Source organism: Vombatus ursinus, unplaced genomic scaffold (assembly GCF_900497805.2).
Source record: "Vombatus ursinus unplaced genomic scaffold, bare-nosed wombat genome assembly UNPS02014812.1, whole genome shotgun sequence".
Classification (NCBI taxonomy): domain Eukaryota; kingdom Metazoa; phylum Chordata; class Mammalia; order Diprotodontia; family Vombatidae; genus Vombatus; species Vombatus ursinus.
This window is the reverse complement of record NW_020954590.1, coordinates 82,464,095-82,492,031: the sequence shown is the minus strand read 5'-3', so window position 1 is coordinate 82,492,031 and position 27,937 is coordinate 82,464,095. Positions and strand designations below refer to the sequence as shown.

The 27,937-nt window shown below is 36.5% G+C and overlaps 1 protein-coding gene across 4 annotated transcripts in view; it reads right to left on the bottom strand.

Annotated features, from left to right (window-relative positions):
• LOC114053891 (chromodomain-helicase-DNA-binding protein 7) overlaps positions 1–27,937 on the bottom strand; it is a 245,912-nt gene that overhangs the window by 29,163 nt on the left and 188,812 nt on the right. For all 4 annotated transcript variants that reach the window (XM_027877001.1, XM_027877003.1, XM_027877004.1 and 1 more), the window contains exons 13-17: positions 23,410–23,586; positions 18,162–18,305; positions 15,007–15,262; positions 1,182–1,392; positions 248–443 (exon numbers count right to left, since the gene is read on the bottom strand). In XM_027877001.1, coding sequence (XP_027732802.1) covers positions 248–443; positions 1,182–1,392; positions 15,007–15,262; positions 18,162–18,305; positions 23,410–23,586 — 984 coding nt within the window. The remainder of the gene's footprint in view (positions 1–247; positions 444–1,181; positions 1,393–15,006; positions 15,263–18,161; positions 18,306–23,409; positions 23,587–27,937) is intronic.

The window sequence follows — 27,937 nt, the reverse complement described above, 5'->3', positions numbered from 1 at the left end:
CACACACACACACACACACACACACACACACACACACACACACACACTTGAAATCTTCCCTGTTAGAATGTAAGCTTCTTATACATAGGAATTGTCTTATTTATTATACTTACATCACCAAAGCCTAATACAGTGCTTGACACACAGTAGGTCCTTAATGAATGCTTAATTGATCCTTTTTACTAAGGATCATAATAGTTAAATGCTGTTTTTTAATAAGTAAGCAAGAACTGCTTCCTGGGTTTACCTGAAGATCATTTTGGGGATTCCAGTCTGAATCAAAGATGATGCAGGTATCAGCAGCAGTCAGATTAATGCCTAAACCTCCTGCTCTTGTACACAGGAGGAAAACAAACCTATCAGAGTCAGGCCTAGAAAACCTGTCAATAGCTGCCTGACGAAGGTTGCCTCTTACTCGGCCATCAATTCTTTCATATGGGTACCTGAAACAGATTAATATTACAAAAAGTTCTGGCAGGTCATATTGTGTTTCTCTAAAATCCTCATTCTCCTCAACTCAATACAAATTAGATATTCACATTATTCAGTATGATGGACATGTTTATTTACTAGCAGAATAAGAATATGTAAATTCATAATATGTTTGGGCTAAATTTATATATGTTTGATCTATAAGGAATCTTAAAGATCATTTAGTCAAACTCTTTCATTTTACAGATAATGAAACCAGTATTGATTTCATAGCAAAGAGGGATTATCTTTTTCTCTTTGTTTAAAAAAATAACAGACATTTCCTCCCTCTACTCATCTCCTGAAAACAATTTTCCCCTTCCAGTATAATACTTGGGTCATAGAAACAACTTATACACAATACCAAAATAATTATTTAAATCAACTCAAATGCAATGTGTATTTTTGGTTAAAAAAAAATACCTCTTACCTTCCCCTATCCAAAAAAAAAAAAAAAAAAAAAAGGATGGAAATGATGAACTAAAGGATAGCCCAAAATACAATTAAAGAGGAATGCCATATAATTCTATAGCTATGTGAGTGTTTCCCACCATCTCCCCCCAAGGTGATACAGCACTGATATAAAACACACTTTACTGGTTCAATTTTCACTCCATTTATCATAAGTGTCACTTATATTGTCAAAAAGTTAATATATTTGTAAGTTGATTTTTATTTCATTTTTATTATTCTCATACTGTTGTCCTTACCGTCTTTGAATGAGGTAGTCTTCCAGTATGTCCAAGCAGCGCACCATCTGGGAAAAGATAAGCACCCTGTGGCCACCAGCCTTCAGTTTTGGCAGCAGCTTGTCAATCAGCACTAGCTTGCCAGCAGCCTGGATCATTGCCTGGAGCTGAAAATCTGGAGAGTCTGCATTGTGTGTTTCTTTAAACTCTTCCAAAATTTTCTCTTCAGCACCTGCAGAGATTGGATAGCATTACGTGAATACTATAAAAGGTTTTTATTACTAAAAACAATGAACTTGCTTTCAAGACCTGATGCAAGCTGTAGGAACAGTGTAAGCTCTATACTTATATCAACAAACAAGAATATACCAACTTATGCCTATGCAAAGCCTATGCAAAATATAAATGCACAGAAGGGATCAAAGTTTTAAGTATAACATATTTGAAGGAAAAAGACATTTTCCCAACAAACAAGTGTTTGCTGTCTGTAATAACTGAATTTCAACAACAGATTGTCAAGCCAGAAGTGGCAGAAACAAGCCAATGGGCCAGATACCTACTGAAATTTTGGAAGCTAAGTTGTTAAAGAAATGAAGAAATGTTTACTAGCTGAACACAAACACAAACAACCAAAATATGTTCTCAGACTAAGAAAATGACATTTTAGAAACTGGAGTACAAGTGTGGCAAATTTAGTCTATCAACACATATTAATATCGTCATTGTCCAAAATCAATACAAAGCAAAGCTCATGTTTCTAGGTTATTCAATGATTTTTTTATTTTAAAAAATTTTCTTTTTGATATTTTTTCTAGTAATTAGCCAAGAAAAAAAATGCTACCTACAATTATCCAAAGCTCTTTTATTTACATTGTGACAAATATTTCATATAAAAACTTCTAAGCTTGAAGTCCTCCTCCCCCATCCAAATCATATTTGGTACTTCTTTTGAGGTACCACAAATGTATGAAAGAATGAAGTATTTTCTTTCTCCAAAAGAGACTTTTGTTCTTGATGGATTATTTAGACACTAGCAAACAAAACTTTCTAAACTGCTAAGGAACTTCAACTTAGAATTATAAAGCCACGGTCTGGTCTCTAAACATGTCTATAAAATAAATATAGCATGGTTTTTGATTCAAACTAGATTCAATAAAATCTAGCCAGAATGAAAAGTTTGGATGAAATAAAACTTTTTATGAGGTAGATTTCTGTCCATTACAAAAGGATTATAAATATAAAAACACCACCTAATTGGACTTTTCCTCCCTAGTCCCAGGAACTAACTTGTCAATCAACAAACATTTATTAAATACCGACTATATGCAAGGTATATGCTAAATACAAACGTTCATAACTTCTTCCTCCCATTACTAACTTTTTTCAATATTTGCATTGTGTGTGTATATATACACACACACACATATACACACATATATACAAACACACACACACACACACGGTGTGTGTGTGAAGCATGTGGCCAGGTTTTAAAAAGTTAAAGCATGGAAAGAAAAACATTTAATCAAACAGAATTGCCTTCACAAGCTGATAGCATAACTAACTACAAATGGAAGCCCACTGAAAGGTAACTAGCAGAAATCAAATCATGCTATGATCATATGTACAAATACGATATGTTAACTACATATGTATCTATGTATATGTGTGTGTATGTGTATATATACACATGTATATATTTTACTGAGAACTAGTTAAAGGCACTCAATTCCTTAATCAAGCACTAAAACTTTCTTCTAAAGAACATTCTAAAATTAACATGCAGGATGTTTCAAAAATCTTAGTGTGGTTTTCAGCTTTAATAATTTAAATAAGAGATGGATAGACAAAAGAAATAGTCTCTGGCAAGAGAAGTACCAGTGTTTCCAAATGGGATATTTTTCTCCCCTTTTCTGCCCTACTCTAACAACTCATAAATCTATAGAATTTTAGGGTCTACAAAGTGTTTTCTCATTAAACCCTGTCATTAAGATGGTGTATTATTATTTTTATTTTATAGACAACAAAACTGAAATTTCACTAATTTTACCATTATCCTGTAACTATTTTAGATGCATGGTTTAAATCCAGGCCTCTACACTTTAAATCAAACATTTACTTCACACCACTAATAATAATAATAATAACAACAGTCATAATAGCTAACATTTATATAGCACTTATTACGTTCCAGGAACTGTGCTAAGCATTTTACAATTATTATTTCATTTGATCTTCACAGCTCTGGGAAATAGGTACCATTATTATCCCCATTTTAAAGATGAAAAAACTGAGGCAGAGGTTAAATAACTTGCCCAGGGTCATGCAGCCAGGAAGTATCTGAGGCTGGATTTGAACACAGGTCTTTCTGATTCCAGACCCAGTATGAGAGGTCCTTAGAAGCAAACTTTTCTGAATGCAAACAACTAACCCTTTCATATCTAAGAGATGCTTTGTGATATTTTAATTAATAACAAATTACCCTGGGTACAAAATATTTTCTCATTCACAGTTAGCATATTACAGTCACAGCTCACTATCAGAGCCCATACTGAATTCAGGTTTTCTGACCCCAAGTCCAGGAGTTTCCACAATCTGCCATACCAAGAAAAAAAAGATATTTAAATAAATAAATTAAATATTCTGGGTATTTTTATTCATCAATAATGATATATAGTTATTTTGACAAAACAAGCCTTGATTTAAAAAAAAAACTAATTTAGTGATAACTTTGAAAATGCAATTAAACAAAAGCTAGAACTTTTGGATTAAATAGAAGCCTAAAATAGTGTGTTAAGCAGATTAGTCTTCATGCTCTTCTTTTTGTTTATTCAGAGTAGAAAATAAAAAAGAGCATTCCTGCTTTTTAAATTTCCCAAATATTTTTCAAATTGGAATTAAGTGGTAAATTAAGTGGTATTTTAAAATGTGCATACCCTTTGACCCAGCAATAGCACTTCCAGGGCTATATCCCAAAGAGATCATACAAATGGGAAAAGGACCCATATGTACAAAAATATTCATAGCAGCTCTTTTTGTGGTGGCAAAGAATTGGAAATTGAGAGGACGCCCATCAATTGGAGAATGGCTGAGCAAGTTGTGGTATATGAATGTAATGGAATACTATTGTGCTATAAGAAATGATGAACAGGCTGACTTTAGAAAAACCTGGAATGACTTGTATGGTCTGATGCTGAGTGAAGGGAGCAGAACCAAGAGAATGTTGTACACAACAACAGCCACATTGTGCGATGACTAATATTGATAAACTTAACCCTTCCCAGCAATACAAGGATCTAAGACATCTCCAAAGGCTTCATGATGGAAAATGCTATCCATATCCAAAGAAAGAACTATGGAATTTGAATGTAAATCAAAGCATACTATTTGCTATTCTTTTTCTCTTTTGTTGAGTTTTGTTTCCTCTTTCTGGTGGTTCCTCCTATTGGTTCTAATTCTTACTTATAACATCACTAATGTGGAAATATGTTTAATGGGAATGTATATGTATAGCCTATATCAGATTGTACACCGTCTTGGGGAGGGTGGTGGGGAGGAAGGGGGAGAAAAATTTTAAACTCAAAAGCATATGGAAGTGATTGTTAAGAAATCAAAATAAATTAATTAAAAAAAAGTAAACTATCATATCTGCTAGTAAGACCTAAGATTTATCATTTCAATTAAAAAAAATAAATTCAGGTTCTTGAGTTACTTTAACTGGTATGAGAGGATTCTCTCGTCACCATCGTCACCAAACAAATCAGTATTTCCTAAGTTATTCATCTTGAGCCCTGAAAGTTATAATAGTGGCAATGTTAAGAGATGGTTATTAGATGTTATATCATAGTCCACATTTATTAAGTTATAGTACAGTAGGAAAAGAGCTATGGCCATGGATTCAGAAGAATCAGATTTCAATTTTGGTTCAACCACTTAAGACATATGATGTGAGCAAGTTACCTCTTTGAGCCTCAGTTTCCTTATCTGTAAAATGAAGATAGAAATACTTACATAACCTAACAGAGTTATTATAATCAATGAGATAAAGACTATAAAGCATTTTTATAAAAGTCTGGATAAATATCAGCTATTATTTTCTTGCAATGAAGGTCTGACCTTCATACTGAATATGGAGAATACTGACCAAAAACATAAGTGGGAAATGGGTTACAATTGGCCATATAGCATATAGCACAGTGCATGGAATGCTAGGCCTGGAGTCAGGCGGACCTGAGTTCAAATGTGACCTCATACATGTACTAGTTGTGTGACCCCAGGTAAGTCATTTCACCTTGTTTGCCTCAGTTTTCTCATCTGTAAAATGAGCTGGAGAAGGAAATGCTAAACCATTCCAGTATTTTTGCCAAGAAAACCCCAAGAGTCAGACATGATTGAACACACACATGCATATAAAACTTTTTTGAAAAAGTTACACAAATATATTGTCTTACACATTGATTTATGAAATAAAAAGACCATTAGGCACCAAGCCAGAAGACCTGGAGGTTTAAGTCAAGGTTCTTACTTTTACTTCCTAGTTGGTTTTCATACTTCCTAGTTGTGTGACTTCAGACAAATCACAAAATCCTCTAAGTACCAATTTATCGCTAAAAATGGGATAATTATTATAAGGAAGTACTTTGTAAACCTTAAAGGTATATTATACATGCATGTATATATAGGTAAATATACATACACACACACACACACAAAATGCTACTTAATTAGACACATATGGAATGCTATTTATTATGAGGACTACTTAACTGGTATTCCTGAATCTCTTTGAGGTTTAACATAGCTTTAATATGAACTTTTTCTACATGTATTGGAATTCTGCATATCAAATTTTATTTGAAGTTAGTAAATCATCATCTGGTGGTTATGTCTAGGTTGTGGGGTTGGTTAACCAGCATACAGAAGCCATCAATAGAGAAGATTTTTTTTAAATGATGTATATATTGGATATTGGATATATTCAGCCTGTGGTCTACTATCACTGCTAGATCCTTTTTTTGCTATACTACATTTTTTAAACAAGTGTACATCAAATTCATTTTCCCTTATTACATGAAATGTACCACAGTGATTTAGAATTTTAATCTTATCTTACAGGTTATAGACTTCCTTTGCAGCTCCATATCATGAACTAACTTGGTATGCTTCCTTTTCCATCCTCCAGGCTATTCAACTAAATAAGAATACATTAAATGCCTACTTTGTGAAGACACTATACTATGGGCTAAGGTTACAAAGATAGAAACATCATTCTCATGACTCTTCCCATTAGTTCTAATTGTTCTTTACATCAAGACTAATGAGAAAATATACTTAACATGAATGTATATGTAGAGCCTATATCAGATTGTATGCCATGGGGGGGGGGGGAGAAATGGCAGGGGAAGAAAATTTAAAACTCAAAATCTTATGTAAGTGAATGTTGAAAACTAAAAATAAATTAATTAAAAGATAGAAACAATACAAGCCCTGAGCACAAGGAATTTACAATCTAGTGCTGGAGGATAGGGAAGTCAAGCATACAACTAAGAAAAAAGAGCCAGAGAGATTAAAGAGAACAGGGATCTCTTTAAGGAGAAATCAGGGCAACTTTTGAGGAAGAAGTGACCCTAGGGCAGGGCTCTTGAGGAAGGGAGGGGGTACAGTGATAGGAATTGAGCCTAAACAGAACAGTGGACAGAATAAACAAGGCAGAAGAGTCTTTGAAAAAACAAGGAAAAAACAGTAGGAGATAAGGCAAGATAGTTAGGGTGGAGCCAGGTTTTGGATGACCTTGAATACTAGAGTCAGAGATTTAAGTAATAAAGTTGTTGCAAAAAAGTATTGGAAAAATAAATAAATAAACTTTTAGAAAATGCTAGTAATACAGTGTCCGTAATACCATCTACAAAACAACTCTTCTGGCCAGGTATGTGCCTAATCGTGGCCTTCTTCCAACCAGGGTTTTTCCGTTAGGGGTTATAACAAGTGGCTCTTGAATTTCTATCTAGAGCAAGTTTTGTCAATTTGATTCATATTTAACTTTGACAAAATATGCAATTAGGTTCAATATAATAAAGAAGTATTTCATAAGCTGAATAAATATATTTATCATATCACTGTTTTTCAAATTTATATAGATGCATTTGTGATTAATAAAATAGAAATTACTTAATTCATATATCTGCTATATATTTTCTTAATCAACAATTAATACAATTATTATCATGTAGAAGGTCTAGGAAATTTCTTAATGCTAAAAGAGAGCCTTTGTGCTAAAAAACAAAACAAAACAATTGGGAACCACTGCTTTTGTCCACAATTTCCTAGTACATAGAATATTTAAAGTACATATTTAATAACCACTAGAGAACTAGGTTATAAAGATAAGCTAACCCCCTCCATTATCACCACGATAGAACAAATCAGTGATTGCCAAAGAGAACATTTTGGGCAGTCAGCTTATTGCAGCTACTAAATGAGCTGTACGGTGACAAAGCAATGTAAACAAGTCAACTTGCATTTATTAAATACCTACTATGTAGAGTATTGTGCTAAACATCAGAGATACAAAGAAAGGGGGGAAAAGCATCCTTAGTCTCATAGAGTTCACAGTCTAATAGGGACAACAACATGAAAACTATGTTTATACAACAAGATACAGTCAGGATAAATTTGGGGTAATCTCAGAAAGAAGGCACTAAGATTAAGAAGGACTGAGAAAGGCTTCTTTTGAAGGTGGGACTTCAGCTGAAGACTTGAAGGAAGTTAGGAAAGTTACAAGGAAAAAATGAAGAAGAGAATTCCAGGAATGGGGAATAGCCAGTGAAAATTCAGGGAATGAGGAGATGGAGTAGTGTGTGTGAAAGACAGCAAGGTGACCAGTATCACTAAATCAAAGAGGAAGGAAAGGGACAGATTATGAAGGGTTTTTAAAAAACCAAATTGAGGATTTTATATTTGGTCCTAGAGATAATAGGTAATCCTGGGAGTTTACTGAATAGGAGGGTTATATGGTGAGGCCTGAGTTTTAGGAAGATCTCTTTGATAGCTGAGTGGTGGATGGGTTGGAATATGGAGACAGTTGACTCAAGGAGATCAACTAGAAGGCTACTACAGTCTGAGATGATGAGGGACAGCACTATGATGGTGGCAGTGCCAAAGGAGAAAAGGGAGAATACAGGTAGGTTATGAAGGTAGAAATTTTTCTGATAGGGGTTGGCAACAGATTGGCTATGGGGAGAGTGTGAAGTTGAGGATGATACCTAGGTTGTGACCCTGGATGATTGGGGGAATGTGGTACTAGCCACTATAATAGGGAAATTTGGAGGAGGGAAGAAGGGGAGGGCTTGGTAGGGAAAGACAAGTTCAGTTTTGGACATGTTGAGTTTAAGATGTCTATAGGACTATCCATTTTGAAATGTTCAATAGGCAGTTGGAGATATGAGACTGGAGATTAGGATGTAGGGTAGGGCTGGATAAGTAGATCTGGGAATCATCAGCCTAAAGATATCTCAATCCTGGCAAACTGATGAGCATAACAAGTGAAAGGAGAAGAGAAAAGGATCCATTACAGAACCTTAGGGAGGGGGTGATCTAGATGAAGATCTAGCAAAGGAGACTGAAAACAAGTAGTCAGACTGGTAGGAGGAAAATCAGGAGAGAGCACCGTCACAAAAAACCTAGAGAAGAGAATATCAAGACGATGGTGTGGGGTGGGGGGAAGAAGAGTGTGTTGGAACAGTGTCAAAGGCTGTTGAGAGGAGAGGGATGAGGATTGAGATCAATTTTCATAGATGATTAATTACCACTAGACGTAGTAGTTAAGAGATCCTTAATGACTTTGGAGAGAGCAGTTTTAGTGGAATGACTAAGTCAAAAGAAAGACAGCAAAGAGTTAAAAAGACAAGATGAGGAGAAGAAATGGAGGCAGATAGAGGTGGCAGGGGAAAGGTGTTGCTACCAAATGTGACTGACATAAGTCAACAAGACAGCCAGAAAAGCTCATGCATTAAGAGATGCACAGCACAGAGAAAGAGGCAAGCTACAGTTCAGCTGCACTCTAATCTGGTCAGACCACATCTGGAGTGATGTGTATAGTTTTGGGTGCCACATTTTAGGCAGGATATTGACAAGTTGGAGAATATCCAAAGGAGAGTGACCATGATGGTGAAGAGACTTGATGCAATGTAATAAGAGGATTGGCTGAAAGAAATGGGGATGGAGAAAAAGAAAGAGAGAAGATGTAGGAGAGACAGGACAGCTGTCTTCAGGTATATGAAGAGTTGTGATATGGAAAAAGAGCCAAACATGTTTTATTTGTCCCCAGAAGACAGAGCTAGGAGCAATGGAGGGAAGTGATGGAAAAGTCAGTTTTTGCTCAACCTAAGGAAATATAGTCAATCCTCAACTTTTGCAGGTGTAACATTCCTGCAACCACCAAAAATTGTAATCTTTCACCAGATATTGCTGAAAATACTCTTTTATGCACGCATTTCTTTATAACAAAACATTAATTCTGATAATAGGTGTTTTTTCCTAGCAGTAACCATGAAATAACTGACAAAATTGGAGGAAGCATTGGATGGAAAGGGGAGTGGTGATGACAGAAGAACCGAGGTAAAAGAGGGAAAGGTGTAAACTGCCATCTCTACTCTTCCTTTCAGCACAGTGGCTAAACTGCAATCTGATAAGAAGCAAATGCCCTGGTGGCAGGGGAAGGAGAGAAGGTGGGATGCTGGCTGGAGAGAGGGCAGGGGTGACCACAATTTTATTTACTCACAAAATTATTGCTTTTCCAGTTTTTTCAATTTCTTTATCGCATACTTGAGAAGTTATTTTAGCATGTTCTGGAGCGAATTCCCAAACCCTTTTATGAATACTGTCCTTCTTTTTGCAGTTATAGCAAATTGTTGATTTGTTAACACCAAACTCAAAGTCAACAGTGACGTAGACATTCCAGCATGAAGTTTATCAACACCTTTTTTTCCTCACTGAGCAGCATCACTGACTTTGCACACTTGAGCTTACAGCCCAAAGGACTTGCACTATGCTTTGGGGGCATAAATGCAACACAAAATTTGAGTTTTGAGAACAGTGAACAAGATCCATAAAGTGCCTAGTAGGATACCAGGTGATCCACAAACTTGCATGCATCATGCCTCTCATTTATTTTTTTTCCTCTACTGAATATAGTGGTGAATGTGCGTGGTTGCCAATGGGAAAATGAAAATGAGGTTACTAATAAAATCACAGGACTGCTTGAAGTCAAGAAAGTTAAACACCGAACTGTTGAGGATAGACTATGCTTCCTGCTCATCAGAGTAGTCCAAAAGTTGAAGAGAGTTTAGAGTTGAAGGGATTCCCATTCAAGGAAAGGCTGGACCAGAAGACCTCTGAGAGACAATGATTCTATGAGAATATACTAGAGTCTTAATATAATAATGCTATGAGGGCTATGTTATGGGGCTGCTATAAAGGTGAATTCCTCATAGATGGGAAGAGGACAGGGGACTCAAATGTTTGAATTCATTGAAATGGCCGACTCTAAACCCCATTAAACTACTTCAGTAGAAGAGCTCCATTTTTACCTCTTGACTAGAAAGTTTTCAGGCACGGATTTATCCATTCAATAATAAGCATTTCCTTTGCCCCTACTATGAGCCAGGAACTTTGATAGCCACATCTGAGATGAAAGAAAATCCCTGTCCTCAAGTAGCGTACATTCTATTTGGAGAAACAGCATGTAAAATATGTAAGAAAGTACAAAATATATATAAAGTAACTGTGAGGGAGGAGGGGGGATATGGAAAAGCCTCATGTAGGAGATAACATTTGAGTTGAGTTTGGAAGGAAGCTAGGGATTCCAAGAGGCAGAGATGAAAAGGATTGCATTCCAGTAAGAAAGGACAGCCCATACAAAAGCAGGGAGATGGAAGGAATGTCACAAATAAGGTGTTGTGACTAGAATATAGGGTATATGAGGGGGAATGAAACCTAAAAAGATGGACTGGAGCCAGATTGTGAAAGGTTTTAAATACCAAACAGAGACGGTTATATTTAACTTCAAAGCAACAGAGAACCACTAGAGTTTTTTTGAGTAACGATATGGTCAGATGTGTTATTTCTGTAGTTGGATAGATGGATGGATTGGAGACAAAAGACAATGAAAGCAATAAAGATTAGTTAAGATGCTACTGTAGTAGTCCAAGTAAAAGGGCTGAACCTAGTGCTTAGCAGAGTGCCTGGCACACAGAAGTGCTTAATAAATATTTGTTGACTTATCTGAACTTGGATAGTGAACATGTGAGTGTAGAGAAGGGATTAGATACAAGAGATGTTGTAAAGATAGAATTGACAAGATTTAATAACTGACTGGATATGCCTGGGATAAGAGGGTGTGAAGTGTTTAGGAGAATTTCACAGATCTGGATGACCAAAAAGATGGTGATGTTCTTGACAGAAATGGAGAGGTTAGGGAGAGGATCAGCATTTTGGTGGAATTATAAAATGAGTTCAGTTTGGATATATTGAGTTTGTGATGTCTACAGGACATCCAGTTCAAAGTATCTCATAGATTATTGGTGCTATGTGATTGGAGTTCAGAAAAGAGATACTAAAGATGGATATACATATCTGGGAATCATCTGTGTTACAATCATTTGTGTAATCATCCATGATAGCTGATGAGCACACCAAGAGGGAAGAGTTCCCAGGTCAGAGCTTTGGAGGACACCCACAATGGAGTGTGCCTTCTACATGAGGCCTTTTCTGTTCACCTCAGATGGTGCTGCTGCTACTGCTGCTGCTGCTACTACTACTCTACTACTACTTCTCTCTCTGTCTTTCTCTCCCTCTCTCTCTCTCCATATCTCTGATCACTAGATTGCAAACTTCTCAAGGGCAGAGACTGTTTCACACTTGTCTTGATATCCCCAGAACCTAGAACAATGTCTGGCACATACTAAGTACTTCATAAATGCTTGTACATTAACTGATTCATGATGATCCAAGAAAGGAGACTGACCAGACAGGTAGGAGAAGAAACTAAAAAGTATCACAAAAGTCAAGAGAGTATCCAGAAATAAAGGGTGGTCAATCATGTTAAATGCTGCACAAAAATCAAGAAAAAAAGGTGATTAAGGGGGCAGTTGGGTGGCGCAGTAGATAGAGCACCGGCCCTGAAGTCAGGAGGACCTGAGTTCAAATTCGGCCTCAGACCAAACACTTGACAGTTAGTAGCTGTGTGAACTTGGGCAAGTCACTTAACCCCAACTGCCTCACTTAAAAAAAAAAAAGATGATTATTGGATTTGGTATCTCAAGAGATAACAGCTTCAGTTGAGTGATAATAAAAGTCAGACTGTAAAGTAGCAACAATGGATGTAAACAGCTTTTTCCAGGAGTTTAAATGTGAAATATAAAGATCAATTTCAGGGGGATAGCAGGGTTAAAAGAAGGTTTTTTTTTTGTTTGTTTGTTTTTTTAAGGAAAAGGGAGAGCTGGATTTATTCAAAGGCAGCAGGGAAGAAATCAGTAGATGCAGAGATTGAAGGCTAAAGAAAGAAGATGACTGCAGCAACAAGTTGCCTAAAGAGACAGAAAGGTATGGGATCAAGAGTTAAATAGAGAAGAAGGGCTGCATCATCATGGATTAAAGAAGCAACAACTTAGGGATCATATCTAAGAGCTTTGAGATATAGAATAGAGAAGAATAGTGTGTGCTGAACACAAAAAAATTATGCCAAAATATGTTGACAATTTCCCTTAATTGGGTTTTCCCATTCATCTTCCACTTTTCCAATCCCACTATGTGAATTCAAGAGTTCATTTTATCTTTTACTCAGACTACTGCAGTTAGATCTGGATCTAGACCTGGCTCCAGACTAATCCAGTTCCTAACTGATTAGCCTACAATCATATTCTTGTCCTAATCTACTCTGTACTCTATCATCCAAGATGAATCTTACTAAAAGAAAACTCATTCACAAGTTTAATAAAAACAGCCTTTTTTAAAAAAATGTTTATAAAACAGTTTCCTCACAAAGACCTGCTATTATAAATAGCATAAGTTCTATTATCCCCATTTTATAGCTAGGGAAAATGAAGTTTTGAATGTTCAAGAGACTGACACAAGCTCACAGACTGTTAAAGGCAGAACTTGAATCCAAGTTTCTTGATTCCCAAACCAATGGCTCCCCTTGATTAAAAATTTTCTTTCTTTCTTTCTTTCTTTCTTTTTTTTTTTTAGGCAATTGGGGTTAAGTGACTTGCCCAGGGTCGCACAGCTAGTAAGTGTCAAGTGTTTGGTCTGAGGCCAGATTTGAACTCAGGTCCTCCTGACTTCAGGGCCGGTGCTCTATCCAGTGCACCACCTAGCTGCCCCCCAAAATTTTCAATAATGTTCCATTGCCAAATGGATAAGGTCCAAACTCTTGAGCCTGCCATTTGAGGTACTTCATTTTTAGGCCGTAACCAATCTTTTCCAACTTATGTTCCTATACATGCAGCCAAGCTGTTGTATTTGCTAGCTCCCAAAGTAGCCCCATGCTTTCTCCAGTCCACTGTTTTGATCTAGATAGTTTTCCCCTCCCTTCCAGACTTCCTGAGCTCAGTCTATATATTAGAATCTTTCTTATCCTTCAAGAACCAGATCAAATGCTACCTCCTCAATTCATTTGTGTCTCTCCTCTAGTACTTCACTTATGGCACTTAACATACTACCTTTTACTACAGTTATTTGAATACATTGTTGATGGAAACAGGATAGTACAGGGGAACAGTGCTAGATTTGAAGTCAGATGACTTTGAGATCGAGTCCTGGTTCTTCTAGCCTATGTGAAATTGGGGAAGTCTTTTAACCTCTTTGGCCTCAATTTCTTTAGCTTTGACATAAGAGGGTTGAGTCAGATAATTTCTAAAGTCTTCTCCAGTCCTAAATCCAATGTCCTATTTCCCTAGATTGTAAGCTCCCTGAGGGCAGGAACTACATTCTCTTTGCCTTCTATCTCTCAGTACACTGCACATATAAAAGCAGCTAGGTGGTGCAGTTGATAGAGTGCTGGGCCTGGTCAAGAACATTCCTCTTTGCTAGTTCAAATCTGGCCTCAGATACTAGCTAAGTAACACTGAGCAAGTCACTTAATCCTGTTTGCCTCCATTTCCTCATCTGTAAAATGAGCTGGAGAAGGAAATGCCAAACCATTCCATTATCTTGGCAAAGAAAATCTCAAATGGAGTCAAGAGTCAGACACAACTGAAAAATGATTAAACACATTGCACCTAGAAGGTAATCAATATAGTACAAAAAAATTTTTATATAACATAATCACCCATATATCTAAACAATCTGGGTGAGGAAAATTACCATTAAGTCATTAATAATTGACATAAAATAGTTTCATATCAAAGTTACAAAGTATTCTCTTCATTCACAGGGCAGAGATGTTCTAGAGGTCCCTCTCTTGTCAGGGTCCCCCTCACCAACAGAAAATCCTTAAGTATGCATTCCAAACAGAAAATGTTTGGGGACAGACAACTGCCTATTCTCTCTAATGCTTTTTTTTTCAGTGTTTTTCCAATTCTTCTGATTAATCAGGACAAATACCTCAATTAGGTGCTGATCTCCCTTTACCATCTTTGAGCTTTCCATTTCCATTTCCTTTTGAACTGAGATGCTGTGTCACAGATCTGCTGTGCCTGCAGCAATTACGACCAGTTAACCATGGGCAGGGCGGTGCCAGCCACCATTCAAAGGTAGTTTAAAATCAGCATGTACAATGCAATGAATATTCAACAGGTGTAATGTACTTTGGCCAAAAATCAAATAAGCTCAAAATAGGTAGGCTTACCATTAATAAGGTATGGATGATTGCAGCATTTTCTCAATTCCATCATAGTGTTTAAAAGGTTAGGGACATTAGCCTGACCACCCCCTTTAGAGAGAAATGTGAAATTCTTCTCCAGGATGGCACGGTAATATTTCTTTTGAATGTTGGTTAATTCAACTTCAATAATAGTTTCTTCTTTTGGGGCCAAATTCTTCTCTACATCCTCCTTGAGGCGTCTCAACATCATTGGCTTCAGAATAGCTTGAAGTTTTTGCACCTAAAAAACCCCAAACACAATACACTTTTGGTAAATAAGTGTATAATGATTTAACCCATATATTGAAACTACCAGTTCCAAGAGGAAACACTGAGGAACACACAATGTGTATACCAATAACTTGAAAGTGATTTTTTCTTTCCCAACTCTTTTTAATTGTTCTGTTGAAGGAATATTTTCTATCATTCCTTTCATAACTGAAACCCATGAAAGCTGAATGGTTCAATTCACCAAAAGCAAAAAATTAAAAAAAAAGAATTCTTGAGAATTCTTCCATTTACTCTATATATACTTGTATGCACAGTTATTTGCATATTCTCTCCCCCATGAGAATGTAAGTTCTTTGAAGGGAAGGATGATGTTTTAAACTTTTTTTTGTATCCCCAGCACTTAGCATAGTGGCTAGCACAGTTAATGCTTAAGAAATGCTTGTAGACTCTACATGGCTCCTGTTCAGTTCTGAATTTAATCTTCCATCAGCAGATTTTCTCAGCTTTGAATCCATGGAAAACTATGCCCCGACACCAGGTACTCTTTGGTAGGTACCTCCTCCCTCCTGGTTTCTCAACTTCTTTTTCTGTGTTGTCTTCTCCCATTAGACTGTAAATTCCTTAAGGGAAGAGACTGTTTCTTTTTCTTATTTATATCACCAATGTTTAGCACACTGCCAGGCATACAGTAGGTACTTAAGAAATGTTTATTGAATTGAAATGAAATTGAATCCTAAATAATATTTAAAACTTAAGAAAAAATAACCCAACATCAATTAAGACCTTCTGTTTGCCTTTAGCCATAGTGATATTAGGAACTAAAGCCGAAGATCACAAAAGGGACATTGGGCACCAACAAAGGGAAGAATGACATTTATGTAACAGCTCTCTTCTGCTACTGAGTAACTGCTAAAGTAAAAGGTACCTAGGAGGGGATCATGTGGCCTCCAAACTCCTACTTCCTTTCCTTCCCTTTTGACTGATGATGAAAAAATACTCTGTATGCTGAGCTGCATAAATTTAACTATTACCCAAAAACTCTAGTACCCAGATAAAGACAAAAAGTTGGGAATGGCACTAGGAAAAAACCTAAAGATCAATATAGTATTTCAGCTCAAACAGAACTTGAACTTACAGTAAAGTTTACATAGCAACTTTGCAAATGGTGGGTAGCCTAATACATTTTAAAGAATTTTAAAGAATACAAGTACAGTAATACTAGACTTGCCAAGCAATCAGACTTAAAAATCCCTAACTTCTGGGATTAGCTATAAACCTGAAAACAAGCATAAAAGTTTCACAAAGTTCATGTATTTTATTCAGCCCCCTCCCCAATACACGATAATTTGTTATACTATTTCCTTTGCAAAATCTTCAGTTCTGCCTTAGACTAGATAATGAATAGGCAGTTGAATAGTATAAGTTGAAAAGCAAGAGAGAAGGAAGGGGGTTGGGAGAAAGAACACCAAAAAAGTGAGAAGATGGGGCAGAAAGGGTTAAAAGAGTTAGCAAAAATCTAAAAAACACATTTTATACACCATGCAAACACAATAAATAGCAAGGTCTAGTCTAGGACTGTTTAGTACAGGAGCAAATAGTTCTCAAAAACCTCAATAATCCTCGAGAGTGTCACTGAAGAGGAGAGAAAGCAGATCCACCAATTAATGCAAACTCAGGGAGTTCAGGAGCCAAGAAGTCCTTTTTTTCTTTTTTCAAGGTATTACAGAGGTGTTTAATCCAAAAAAATGAAAAATCTGCTTAGAGCTTTTAGAGAAGTCAAAGCTACCCTATTAGTGTTTACCCAAATACAGAAAAAGATACCTATAGTTAGCAATATTTTTAATAACAAGTGGTAGAAATACAGTTCAGGGCCGTAAGAGCTGTCTGGTAAACTGAGGTAAAGGCAGCTGTGTATCTCCTCATGGTCAGCCAGATGTGAAACATCAGCAAGTCCTTTATCTTGCAGAAAAATGTTAGTCTGCCACTTCCTCACCCTGGGACTAGATGAACTACAGATGTCATCGACAGACCCTATTCATGATTGGGTGTAGTGCTTTGTAGCACAGCCAAGAGCTAGGAGATAAGCTTTTAAGGAGATAACTTTCCACACCTCAGGATATCACTGTCTAACAACAAAGTACACTAAATAATAATTATGATGATGACCTTTATCAATCAATATAAGAATGAAGTACATGGGAGTGTAAAAGAAAAAATTTCCATTTTAAATAGTAAAAATTATTATTTTTTGGCATTTCAAAAACTTCAATTATCTAAGAAATTTATTGATATAACCAGTATCCTTTTCATGCCATATTACTATTCCTGGCATCGACTTTCTAATTACTTTTTAAATTGTTGATATCTTTTATTTTTTACATTATCATTCTTAAATATAAACCTAATCAATAAGCTGTCCATGGGAAAAAGAATAAAAAAGAAAAGTAAGGGAAAAACGAAGTTCAGGTAAGCTAACCAAACATAAACTGAGTGTGCCAAACTCAGAGTGTCCTATCTTTGCCCCACCCCCCAAAAGGAAGTGAGGTTGTAGGAATTATTTATTTGGGAATTTTTTCCCTCATTTTTTTATTTTTAGTCCCAAATTCTCTCCTTCCATACACCCCTTTCCACATCCATTGAGAAGGCAAGCAATACAATAACCCATTACACAAGGGAAGTTAGAACATAGCCTTTCTTTCTTTTTTTAAAAATCATCATCTATTTTTAACACTCATTTTCAAAAAATTTTGAGTTCTGAATTCTCTCCTTCCCTCCAGTCCTTTTCCCAATCCATTGAGAAGGCAAGCAATATGACATTAAGTATATATGTGAAATCACGCAAAACATATTTGCATATTAGCATGGAATAGTCTTTCAAAACATATAATATACATATATATGATAAATACCTGCTCTTCTGTTTTCAGATCACCAAATTCTTGCATGAAAGTGGTTTCTGATGGAAAGCGAGTTGGTTCTAAGAAATGAAGCAAGCTAAAGAGCTCTTCCACTGTGTTCTGTAACGGAGTACCAGTCAGCAGCACCTTGTGTTCCTATTAGAAAGCAAAAGAGGTCATTGACCAAAGTGATCGTAATCTTATTTCTTAAGATCAGAGCCTTGTTAGAGCTAAATTTCTCCACCTTTACTCTCTACAGTCAGTCAGCCAACATCTGAGTACCTACCATGAGAAGAGAAAGTGCTGTGGGAGGCATAAAAAGGGAAGAGGAGACACAGGAAAACATAATCCTTACCTTCAACAAGGATACAGACTGGAAACAAGTACACATGAAGCCTCTCCAGAATTTCATAGTTTCTAATATATATGACTTACGAGAATTATTGGATCAATTATCTTAGTTCCCTGGCACTTTAGGCCTAATAAGGCTCCATGCTCTCTCCCAAACTCAAATTTCTTGCTAACATCCCTAGCTTCAACAGTGTTTGTCTCTTTGGTCAGCACATTAGAGTTGTCATTTCTCCATCTCCTTCCTGAGTGACTCGTAGAGACAAAAGATGTTCTTCTACATGCTACAGCATGTGAAGGATTGTGCTTGAAAATTTACAAGGCAGCAAAGAGATCAACCATGTCCTAAATTCTCTGGCCTCTATTTGTTATATAAATACTAACTTATAATTTTGTGTTTGGGGGAAAAATATACTTTTATTAAAACTGAGTCTCCCTTTTTTCTTTTTAACTCTCTGACTATTGTTCTTTTCATTCAATAATTTCCTAGCTTATCTAGCATGAGGATGCCTTTTTAACATCAAAAAAATTTGTACTTTGTACTATTAGTAACTATCCATTGATTGAGAAAATACATGAAGAAAAAAATGAGAAGAAAATACATGAGGATAAAAAGGTAGCACAAATTCTGTAAAATGTAAAGGAATTTGTAATTCATCAATCATCTCTACATATATTTGAAAGAAAAAACAGTACATATTTTCAAAACACTGATTTGGTCTCTGGTAGGTATTTTTTCATAAGTTAAGGAAAAAGTTCTATTTTATTGGAGTTAAATAAAAATCAAAACAATGCTTGATGTTCATGAAGACCGTCAGGTTTGAAGCATCTACCGCCTTACAACTAGGATGAGTTTCACCGATGGCTCAGCATTCTTTCTTTTGACCAGCTTTTTTGTAGGGATTTTTTAAGCTTAGTTTGTAGAAACCCTATAGCATCCTATTATCATCCATTCCCTGACCCATCCACAATGAAAAAAGCTGTGTTGCAATTATTAGAATTGTAATAACACTAGCATGACCATACTTAGGAGCCTCATTAGACTTAACTATTTCACCATTTCATATTCAGTGTTGCTCTTAGATAATGCTAATAAAAAATTGGTTCAGAACATTCACAGTGATCATTTTGCATCCTGAAACCCAATAGTGTTTGGATATTAAGCAACTATAGGTGCCCAATAAATACAGACTGAACTAGAGTGCAAACCAAGGGGCATGTTAGCTTACTTAGAATCCACTTTATTCTTCATCTCTTAATGAATCCATCTGATAATGTGGTACCAGGCTTACAGACTGATTATGTGCTTATGCTTTTTTTCCCCACAGTGTATAGGGTTCCCATGACTAAAAATATGTTATTTTCTCATCTTCAAATTTACTGAATCAACTGCTTGTGTATTGCATCTGCAGAAAGATCACAATTCTTTTTGCAGGACTTTGGATATAGACTTGTGGGAGGCAAAATCACTGCTGCACCCAGTTCCTGAATAATTTTTCAAAGAACTGCTAAATTTCAGACTGGAAGAGACTGGAGTGGCCATCTAGTCCAATTCCTATCTTCAAAAGAATCCTCATGACAACACAGTCAACAAGTGTTAACCTAGCTTTTCCTCAAAAAACATCTATAAGATCCTCAGGTCTTTTGAGTTAGATCACAGACTGCTGAGATATAAAAACTTGAGGGTTGCTTCTAAGTTCATTATTGTAACTTTTTTAGTACCATAACATAAAATTTTGAAATGCCAACTCATAAATTTAGAATAGAACCTAATATCTTTTTTTTGGACTACAAAATAAACATGTTTAGGTAGAAGAGCTCCTTTTCATCCCTTTCTTTCCTCCCTCCCCACCAGGGCTGCTTGAGAAGTATTTGAACCTAAGAGTTACATGTAAGAAGATGAATAAATCTGGGCATTAAATTGACGAGGGGAAAGATCAAATAACTTACTATTAACACAGGATCATATAAATGTCATGGAATAGATATGTGTTTGTATACATGGCTTATCACTTCTAAGCTCAACAGGTATAGCAGCAGGCTCATGAACTTTACCATTCTTTGTAGGTCTGACTCGAATGATGTCCACATAATTGCATTTTGGAAGTCTCTTATTTGTGTAGGGCCTCTTAACAATGAAAGGTGAGATAATAGATCACTGAACTACTACCATCTCTGCCACATTCCTTTCTTGTCAGTGATGAATAAGGAGAAATCATTGCTTTTCAAAGTCTGTGATTTTTTTTTCCTTCTTTTAAAAAAAAAATAGCATACTAGTAGACAATACTCCTTGGGTGGTGGCATGTTGTTTATGTCTATGCTAGTGGGGGATTTGGTTGGGAGGGGAGAGGAGGTAAAGGATATCAGTGGTCTTTGTTTTGTTTGAGCAATTGTTTCATTTTGGTATCATTCTAGTTAAACCAGTCTTGGTGACATCAGTTCACCATTCCTACTATAAATGCAAATAGCAATCTGGGAGATGTCATCTCAAAACCACCACATACTTTTTATACTGTTGGGAAGGATGGTTAGAGAGGATAGATTTAATGTTGTTTTAAGCTGCTTTTAAGTGAGGGTTTTGTGCCATTTGGCAATGATCATTTCAGAACTGGAGGTGTGTTCTCCAGCAGGCATCAAAATTTTCACAGTCTAATTTCACACAATGAGATTACTTAAGATGTCATTTCCTCCCTAATCTCAAATACATCTTTCTTATGGGAAAGCCATGACTACTGTTTACCACTACAGGATGATATTCAGTACATTAATTAATATTGAAATCATTTCAGCTACAGTTTCTAATCCAATGACTTCTCTGAATTTGAGTCTCACTGCATGCAAACTTCTTCGTGTACCTTGTAGCAACAGATCAGTTTCTGGAAATCAGTAAACATAAGCGAATATGATTAAATACAGGGATAAAGGAAAATTTAGCAGCAAAATTAATCATGTTGAACATGAATAAACTAATTTTAGAATCTGACAATTTAGTAAACACAGATGAATGGGTTTATGTTGAGGAAGTACTGGTCTGACAACAAACTTAACATCAATAGACATCCTTATAAAAACCAAGGCCTTTCAAAAAGATGTAGGTATCTGTTCCAGTCTATCGGTCTCTATAGTTTCACCATAATACAAAAGATCATAGGGCTCTATAGACAGAGAGTTGGAAGGAACCTATGAGGGCCTCTAGTTTAATCCTCTCATTTTACAGAAGAGTAAAATGAGGCCCATAGAGGTTAAATCACTTCCCCAAAGTCACATAAGTATTAAGTGGTAGAATATAGAGATTTCAACCCAGAGCTTCAGAGGCTAAATTCATTCTAAATCTGTTTCCTCCTCTATCCAATTCATATTTGGCCAGAAATGTTCTTCCATCAGTAGGCCCAACTACTTTCCTTTTTCAAAGCAACAAAAATGTTGTAGGGCTTTTTTCCCCACTCACAACACTGGATTAGCCACCAAACAATCTAATTAAAAAACAACAGCAACCTGTATAGATAGATTTTTTAATGTTTTTTCAAGATAGAATGAACTGTGTTATATGGAATAAGGCTGTCCAATCTGGCAGGAGATCTCTGAACTGACTAAAAGGCATGAAAAATACATACCTGGGTTATAATTATCAGTAACACTACATACTAAGAAAAATCTAGTATTTATTTACTCATTTCTCTTTTAAGCAGAATTGGATTTTCTGTAAAAAGAATGAGGCTAGGCAACAACCTTGTTTGTGTCCATCTGTGTCTGTTCATACAGTCATGGAAGGTGAGGAAAGAGATAGGTTTGGGAAGGAGCAGATGTTATAACATAGAACTCAAACTGGTTAGTTAAAACTGAGCAAGTTTTAGAGACTGATATCACTGCACAAAAATCAAGGAATTCAAGTTAAAGCTATTAACTTGGAAAATGAAAAGATCATCTGAGTTTAAAAGAGTGGGAGGATAAAGGAAAGGAAGGCAAAGGAAAGAGAAAAAAGAAGGGTAAAATTTACACACATATTTCCCGCTCCTTCTTCCCCGCTCCAATATATAGAAAATGTTAGATTTTCTATCCCTTTCCATTGAGATCTTTTTTTTTTTTTTGCTTTTTTTTGGTGAGGCGATCGGGGTTAAGTGACTTGCCCAGGGTCACACAGCTAGTAAGTGTTAAGTGTCTGAGGCTGGATTTGAATTCAGGTCCTCCTGACTCCAAGGCCAGAGTTCTATTCACTGCGCCACCTAGCTGTCCCTCCATTTAGATCTTAAAAGAGTCAGTGTCCAGGAGAGAATTTGGGATATTTGGAGAATATTCCCCTTTATCAACATTTATCTATAGCAAAGAATGTAAAACTAAGAAAATGTAGACAACTACTTTCCAAGTCTTTTTAAATCAATTTTTAAAAAAAGTTAATTTAGGGAAATATTAAACATTAGTTTCAATGTGATATAACATCACATAATCATACATCTAGGGCTGGAAAAAAACTCATAAACAAACTAGTCCAACCTCCTCATTTCACAGGTTCGGAAACTGAAGCCTCAAAAGGTTAAGTGATTTGCCCAAAGTGTCATGGACAATAGGCTACAGAGCCAGTACTCCTTCCATGTTGCCACACTACTTGCTATATTCTCTGGGAAATTACAGCTGCCAATGTCAAATAGTACAACAAGGAATAGAACAACCAGGAAGAGCAAGGATTTTTTTTTTAAATAGATCAGACTCACTGCAACAGTAAGTGGCTTAATCACAAACACCAGTAGATGCTGTAAATAGAGTAACCACAAACCAAAGTCACAGCCTTAACCTGAATCTCTTGATTTCTATTCATGATGTCAATAGTTTTTACAGTCACACACATGTGCAGTAATCACAAACAAAAGGATTTTTTTCATTTATAAAAGGATGGTGACACTATATGAACACTTACCAGGTCCATCATCTTGAGTCCCTCCAACAGTTTACAATTCCTATTCTTCAGCCTATGGGCTTCATCAATGACTACACAGCGCCATGGAATGTTCCGCAGCTCAGGACAATCAGTCAAGATCATCTCAAATGTAGTGATGATGGCATGAAACTTATATGACCCCTTTATAACTCGACCCTGTTAATAAGAGAGTACTGATTTAATACATTAGTTTGCAGTTCAATGAAACAGATTAAATATAGTGTTTTACGAATGAATAGCCCCCATTTACGAATGGGTTATGTTCCAAAAATTCATTGTCTGTGACTTCCAACTCATTTCCTTGCAGAAACAATGTTATGCATGGTGATTAGGTTTCCTAAACCCAATCACAGAAGCTTATTTGTCTCATAATGAATTTGAAACAAAGAACTGTGTTGACATTGTGTGTAACAATAGTTCTAGTAGAAAAACCCATTCAGAGTACATATTTCAGATGCTACTAGTACATCTTCCCTTTTACCTGGCTACTATATAGCAGGATTGGAGTCTCCTCCAGTTCCAAGTCATCAGAGATGATTCTCATGGTGAAGGCCAAGGATAAAGGTTTGAAAGGACATGGGCAGGAATCAATACTTTAGGAGCTTAGGGGCAAGGAACTATAGGCTCTGGGTCTTCCTGCTAGAATAAACCCCAGAGATACTCTTAGTCCTAACAAATTTCCAATCAATTCTTTTCTTTACTTCATATCAAGGGATTAGCCCACCTGCTTCCCTTTTCACTGTGAACCTGAGATCTTTTCCAATTCTAAGACTCCATATTGGAGGGAAGCCAAGATGGCATAGTACAGGCAGCAACCAGCTGAACTCCCCCAACATTCCCTTCCAAACAATGTTAAAATAACTCCTTCAATCAAATTTTGGAGTGGCAGAACTAACAAAATGTCAGGGTGAGACATTTTTCCAGCCTAAGTTAGGAAATCAGCAGGACAAGTCTGTGACACTGGGGCTGGGGCCAGTTCAGAGTGCAAGCCTTGGAGGCACTACCACAGAGGTAGCAGCAGCAGCAGCTTCAGGAGCTCTCAACCCTGAGACAGCAAGGGGGTTGGCCAATTGGTCAGAAAAAGATCATTTGGTGACCATTTGCTGGCACTGGGAGCAGCTGGTGCTGATTGGCAACTCTTTTGCCCACACATAATTCTGGACTGCACTTCCAGGGCAGGGAGTGCTTATGGTCAGTCACAAAGGTGCAGGGGTCCCAGTCTCAGTTCCAAGGCAGAGAAGAGCACTGGAACTTGCAGCTACCGAAGAGCAAGGGACCTGGTCCCAGTTCCAAAGCCAAGAGGAGTGCTAGTGTTTGTGGCTACGGGGGAGCAGGGACCTTTCCTGAATAAAGACCAGAGTGAAAACCGTGAGAAAATTGAACACATCTCTCCCTGGATCACAACTCCTTGGAAGCACTGAAAACTTGTAGACTCCCAGAACTAGCTCTGAAGATAGCAGCACAAGAAAGCCTGAAGCTTGGGATAATGCCTCCCCACCCCCAGGTGAGCAGAGCCCTACTTTAACTTAAAATTCAAAGTCATGAAATAGGCTGGGAAATGAGCAAACAACAACAACAACAACAATAAAGAAATTTACCATAAAAAAGCTACTAGGGTTGCAGGAAAACCAAGACATGATCCCAGAAGACAACATTGTGAAAAAAGCTACAACCAAAGCTTCAAAGAAAAATGCTGATTAGACCCAAGCCCAACAACAATTCCTAGAAGAGTTAAAGAAAGAAATAAGAGTGCTAGAGGGAAAATTGGGAAAAGAAATGAGAGGGATACAAGAAAATGATGAAAAGAAAATTAAGAGCTTGGTAAAAGGGGCACAAAAAAATACTGAAGAAGATAACTTAAAAAACAAAATTGACCTAATGGTAAAAGAGGAACAAAAATTCAGTGAAAAAATAAACTCCTTAAAAAGCAGATGTCAAATGGAAAAGAAGGTACAAAAATTCAATTAAGAAAAGAACTCCTTAAAAATTAGAATTGGGCAAGTGGAAGCTAATGACTCCATGAGAGATCAAGAAACAATAAAACAAAGTCAAAAGATTAAAAAAAAGAAAGAAGAAAGTGTGAACTATTTCATTGGAATAGCAACTGACCTGGAAAATAGATTGAGGAGAGAGAATTTAAGAATTATTAGACTACTTGAAAGCCATGATAAAAAAAATAAGCCTGGACATCATATTTAAAGAAATTATAAAGGAAAACTATCCCAATATTTTAGATCAGAGGGTAAAATAGAAATTGAAAGAATCCACTGAATCCATGATCACCTCCTGAAAGAGACCCCCAAATGAAAACTCTCACAAATAGCATAGCCAAATTTCAGAGCTCCCATGTCAAGAAGCCAGAAACAAAGAATTTAAATACTGTGAAGTCACAATCAGGATCACACAAGATTTAGCAGCCTCCACGTTAAAGGAGCAAAGGGCTTGGAAAATGATATTCCAGAAGGCAAAAAAGCTGGTATTACAATCAAGAATAACCTACTCAGCAAAACTGAGTATAATCCTTCAGGGGAAAAAAACGGATATTTAAAGAAATAGAGGACTTTCAAGCATTTTGATGAAAAGACCAGAGCTGAATAGAAAATCTGACTTTCCAATACAAGACTAAAGAGAAGCATAAAAAAGGAAAACATGAAAAAGTAATCATAAGGGACACAATAAAGTTAAACTGTTTACATTCCTATATGGAAAGATGATACAGATAATTCCTTAAAACTCTGTAATTATTAAGGCAGTTAGAAGGAGTCTACATATACAGAGGGCATGAGTATCAGTTGATTATGTTGGGGTGATCTCATACATAATGAAGGAATGAGAAAGGGGATGAAGTGGGAGAAGGGGGACGGGAGAGGTAGAATGGAAAACTTTTCTGAAATAAAAGAAGATGCACAAGGAAGAGTTTTTATAGTGGAGGGGAAAAGAGGGGGTGGCAGGCAGTGCTTAAACCTTACTCTCATCAGAAATGGTTCAAAGAGGGAATACACACACACACACACACATACACACACACTCACTCAATTGGGTATAAAAATCATACCCAATAGGGAAGCAAGAAGGGAAGGGGATAAGAGATATGGGAGGAGAGGATGATAAAAGCAAGGGTGGATTAAAAGAGGCAGTGGACAAAAACAAAAGAGACTTTTGAAAAGTAACAAGATAAAAAGAAAGAGAGGAAGATAAACAGAAGAAAAATAGGATGAAGGGAAATACACAGTAATCATAAATGTGAATGGGCTGAGCTCACTCATAAAATGGAAGCAGATAGCAGAATGGATTAGAAATCAGAATGTGATAAAATGTTTACAAGAGACACAGCTGAAATAGAAAGACACACACAGAGTTAAAATAAAGAGCTAGAGTGGAATCTATTACATTTCAGCTGACTTAAGAAAAATTGACTTAATTAAAAGACATAATCAGGGAAATTACATTTTGCTAAAAGATACCATAGGCAATGAAGTAATATTGAAATTTTTCACTGTAGGTTTCTCTGATAAAGTCCTAATTTCTCAAATATATAGAGAACTGAGTCAAATTTATAAAAGAGCCATTCCCAGGGCAGCTAGGTGGAGCAGTGGATAGAGCTCCAGCCTTGGAGACAGGAGGATCTAAGTTCAAATCTGGCCTCAGACACTTGATACTCACTAGCTGCGTGATCCTGGGCAAGTCATAACCCCAATTGACTCACCAAAAAGAAAAATAAAGAGCCATTCCCCAATTGATAAATGGTAAAAGAAAATGAATAGGCAATTTTCAAAGGACGAAATCAAAGCTATCTATAGTCATATGAAAAAAAATGCTCTAAATCACTGTCGATTAGAGAAATGCAAATCCAAACAACTCTGAGGTACCACTTCACATCTATCAGAAACGGAAAATGCTAGAGAAGCTGAGGGAAAATGGACGCACTAATAAATTGTTGGTGGAGTTGTAAACTGGCTTAGCCATTCTGGAGAACAATTTAGAATTATGCTCAAAGGGCTATGAAATTGTGCAAACACTTTGACCCAGCAATACCACTACTAAATCTGTACTTCAAAAGGAAAGACCTAAGTGTACAAAAATATAGCAGCTTTTTCTGGCAGCAAAGAATAGGAAATTGAAGAGATGCTCATCAGTTGGGGAATGGCTGAACTCTTGTTCATGGCACATGATTGTGATGGAGAACTACTGTGCTATAAGAAATAATGAGGGGGGTGGTTTCAGAAAAAATAAACCAACAAAAAACCATGGCAAGAGCTATATGAATGGATGCAAAAGGAAGTGAGGAGAAACAAGAGATCATTGTATACAGTAACAAAAGTGTTGTAACAATGATCAACTGTGAAAGACTTGGCTACTCTGATCAATACAAAGATCCAAGAAAATCCCAAAGTGCTCATCATAAAAAAAAGATGCCATCCAACTACAAAGAGAGAACTGATGAACTCTGAGTGCAAACTGAAGTATATTTTTCTCCCTTTCTTTCTTTTTGTGATACGGCTAATAT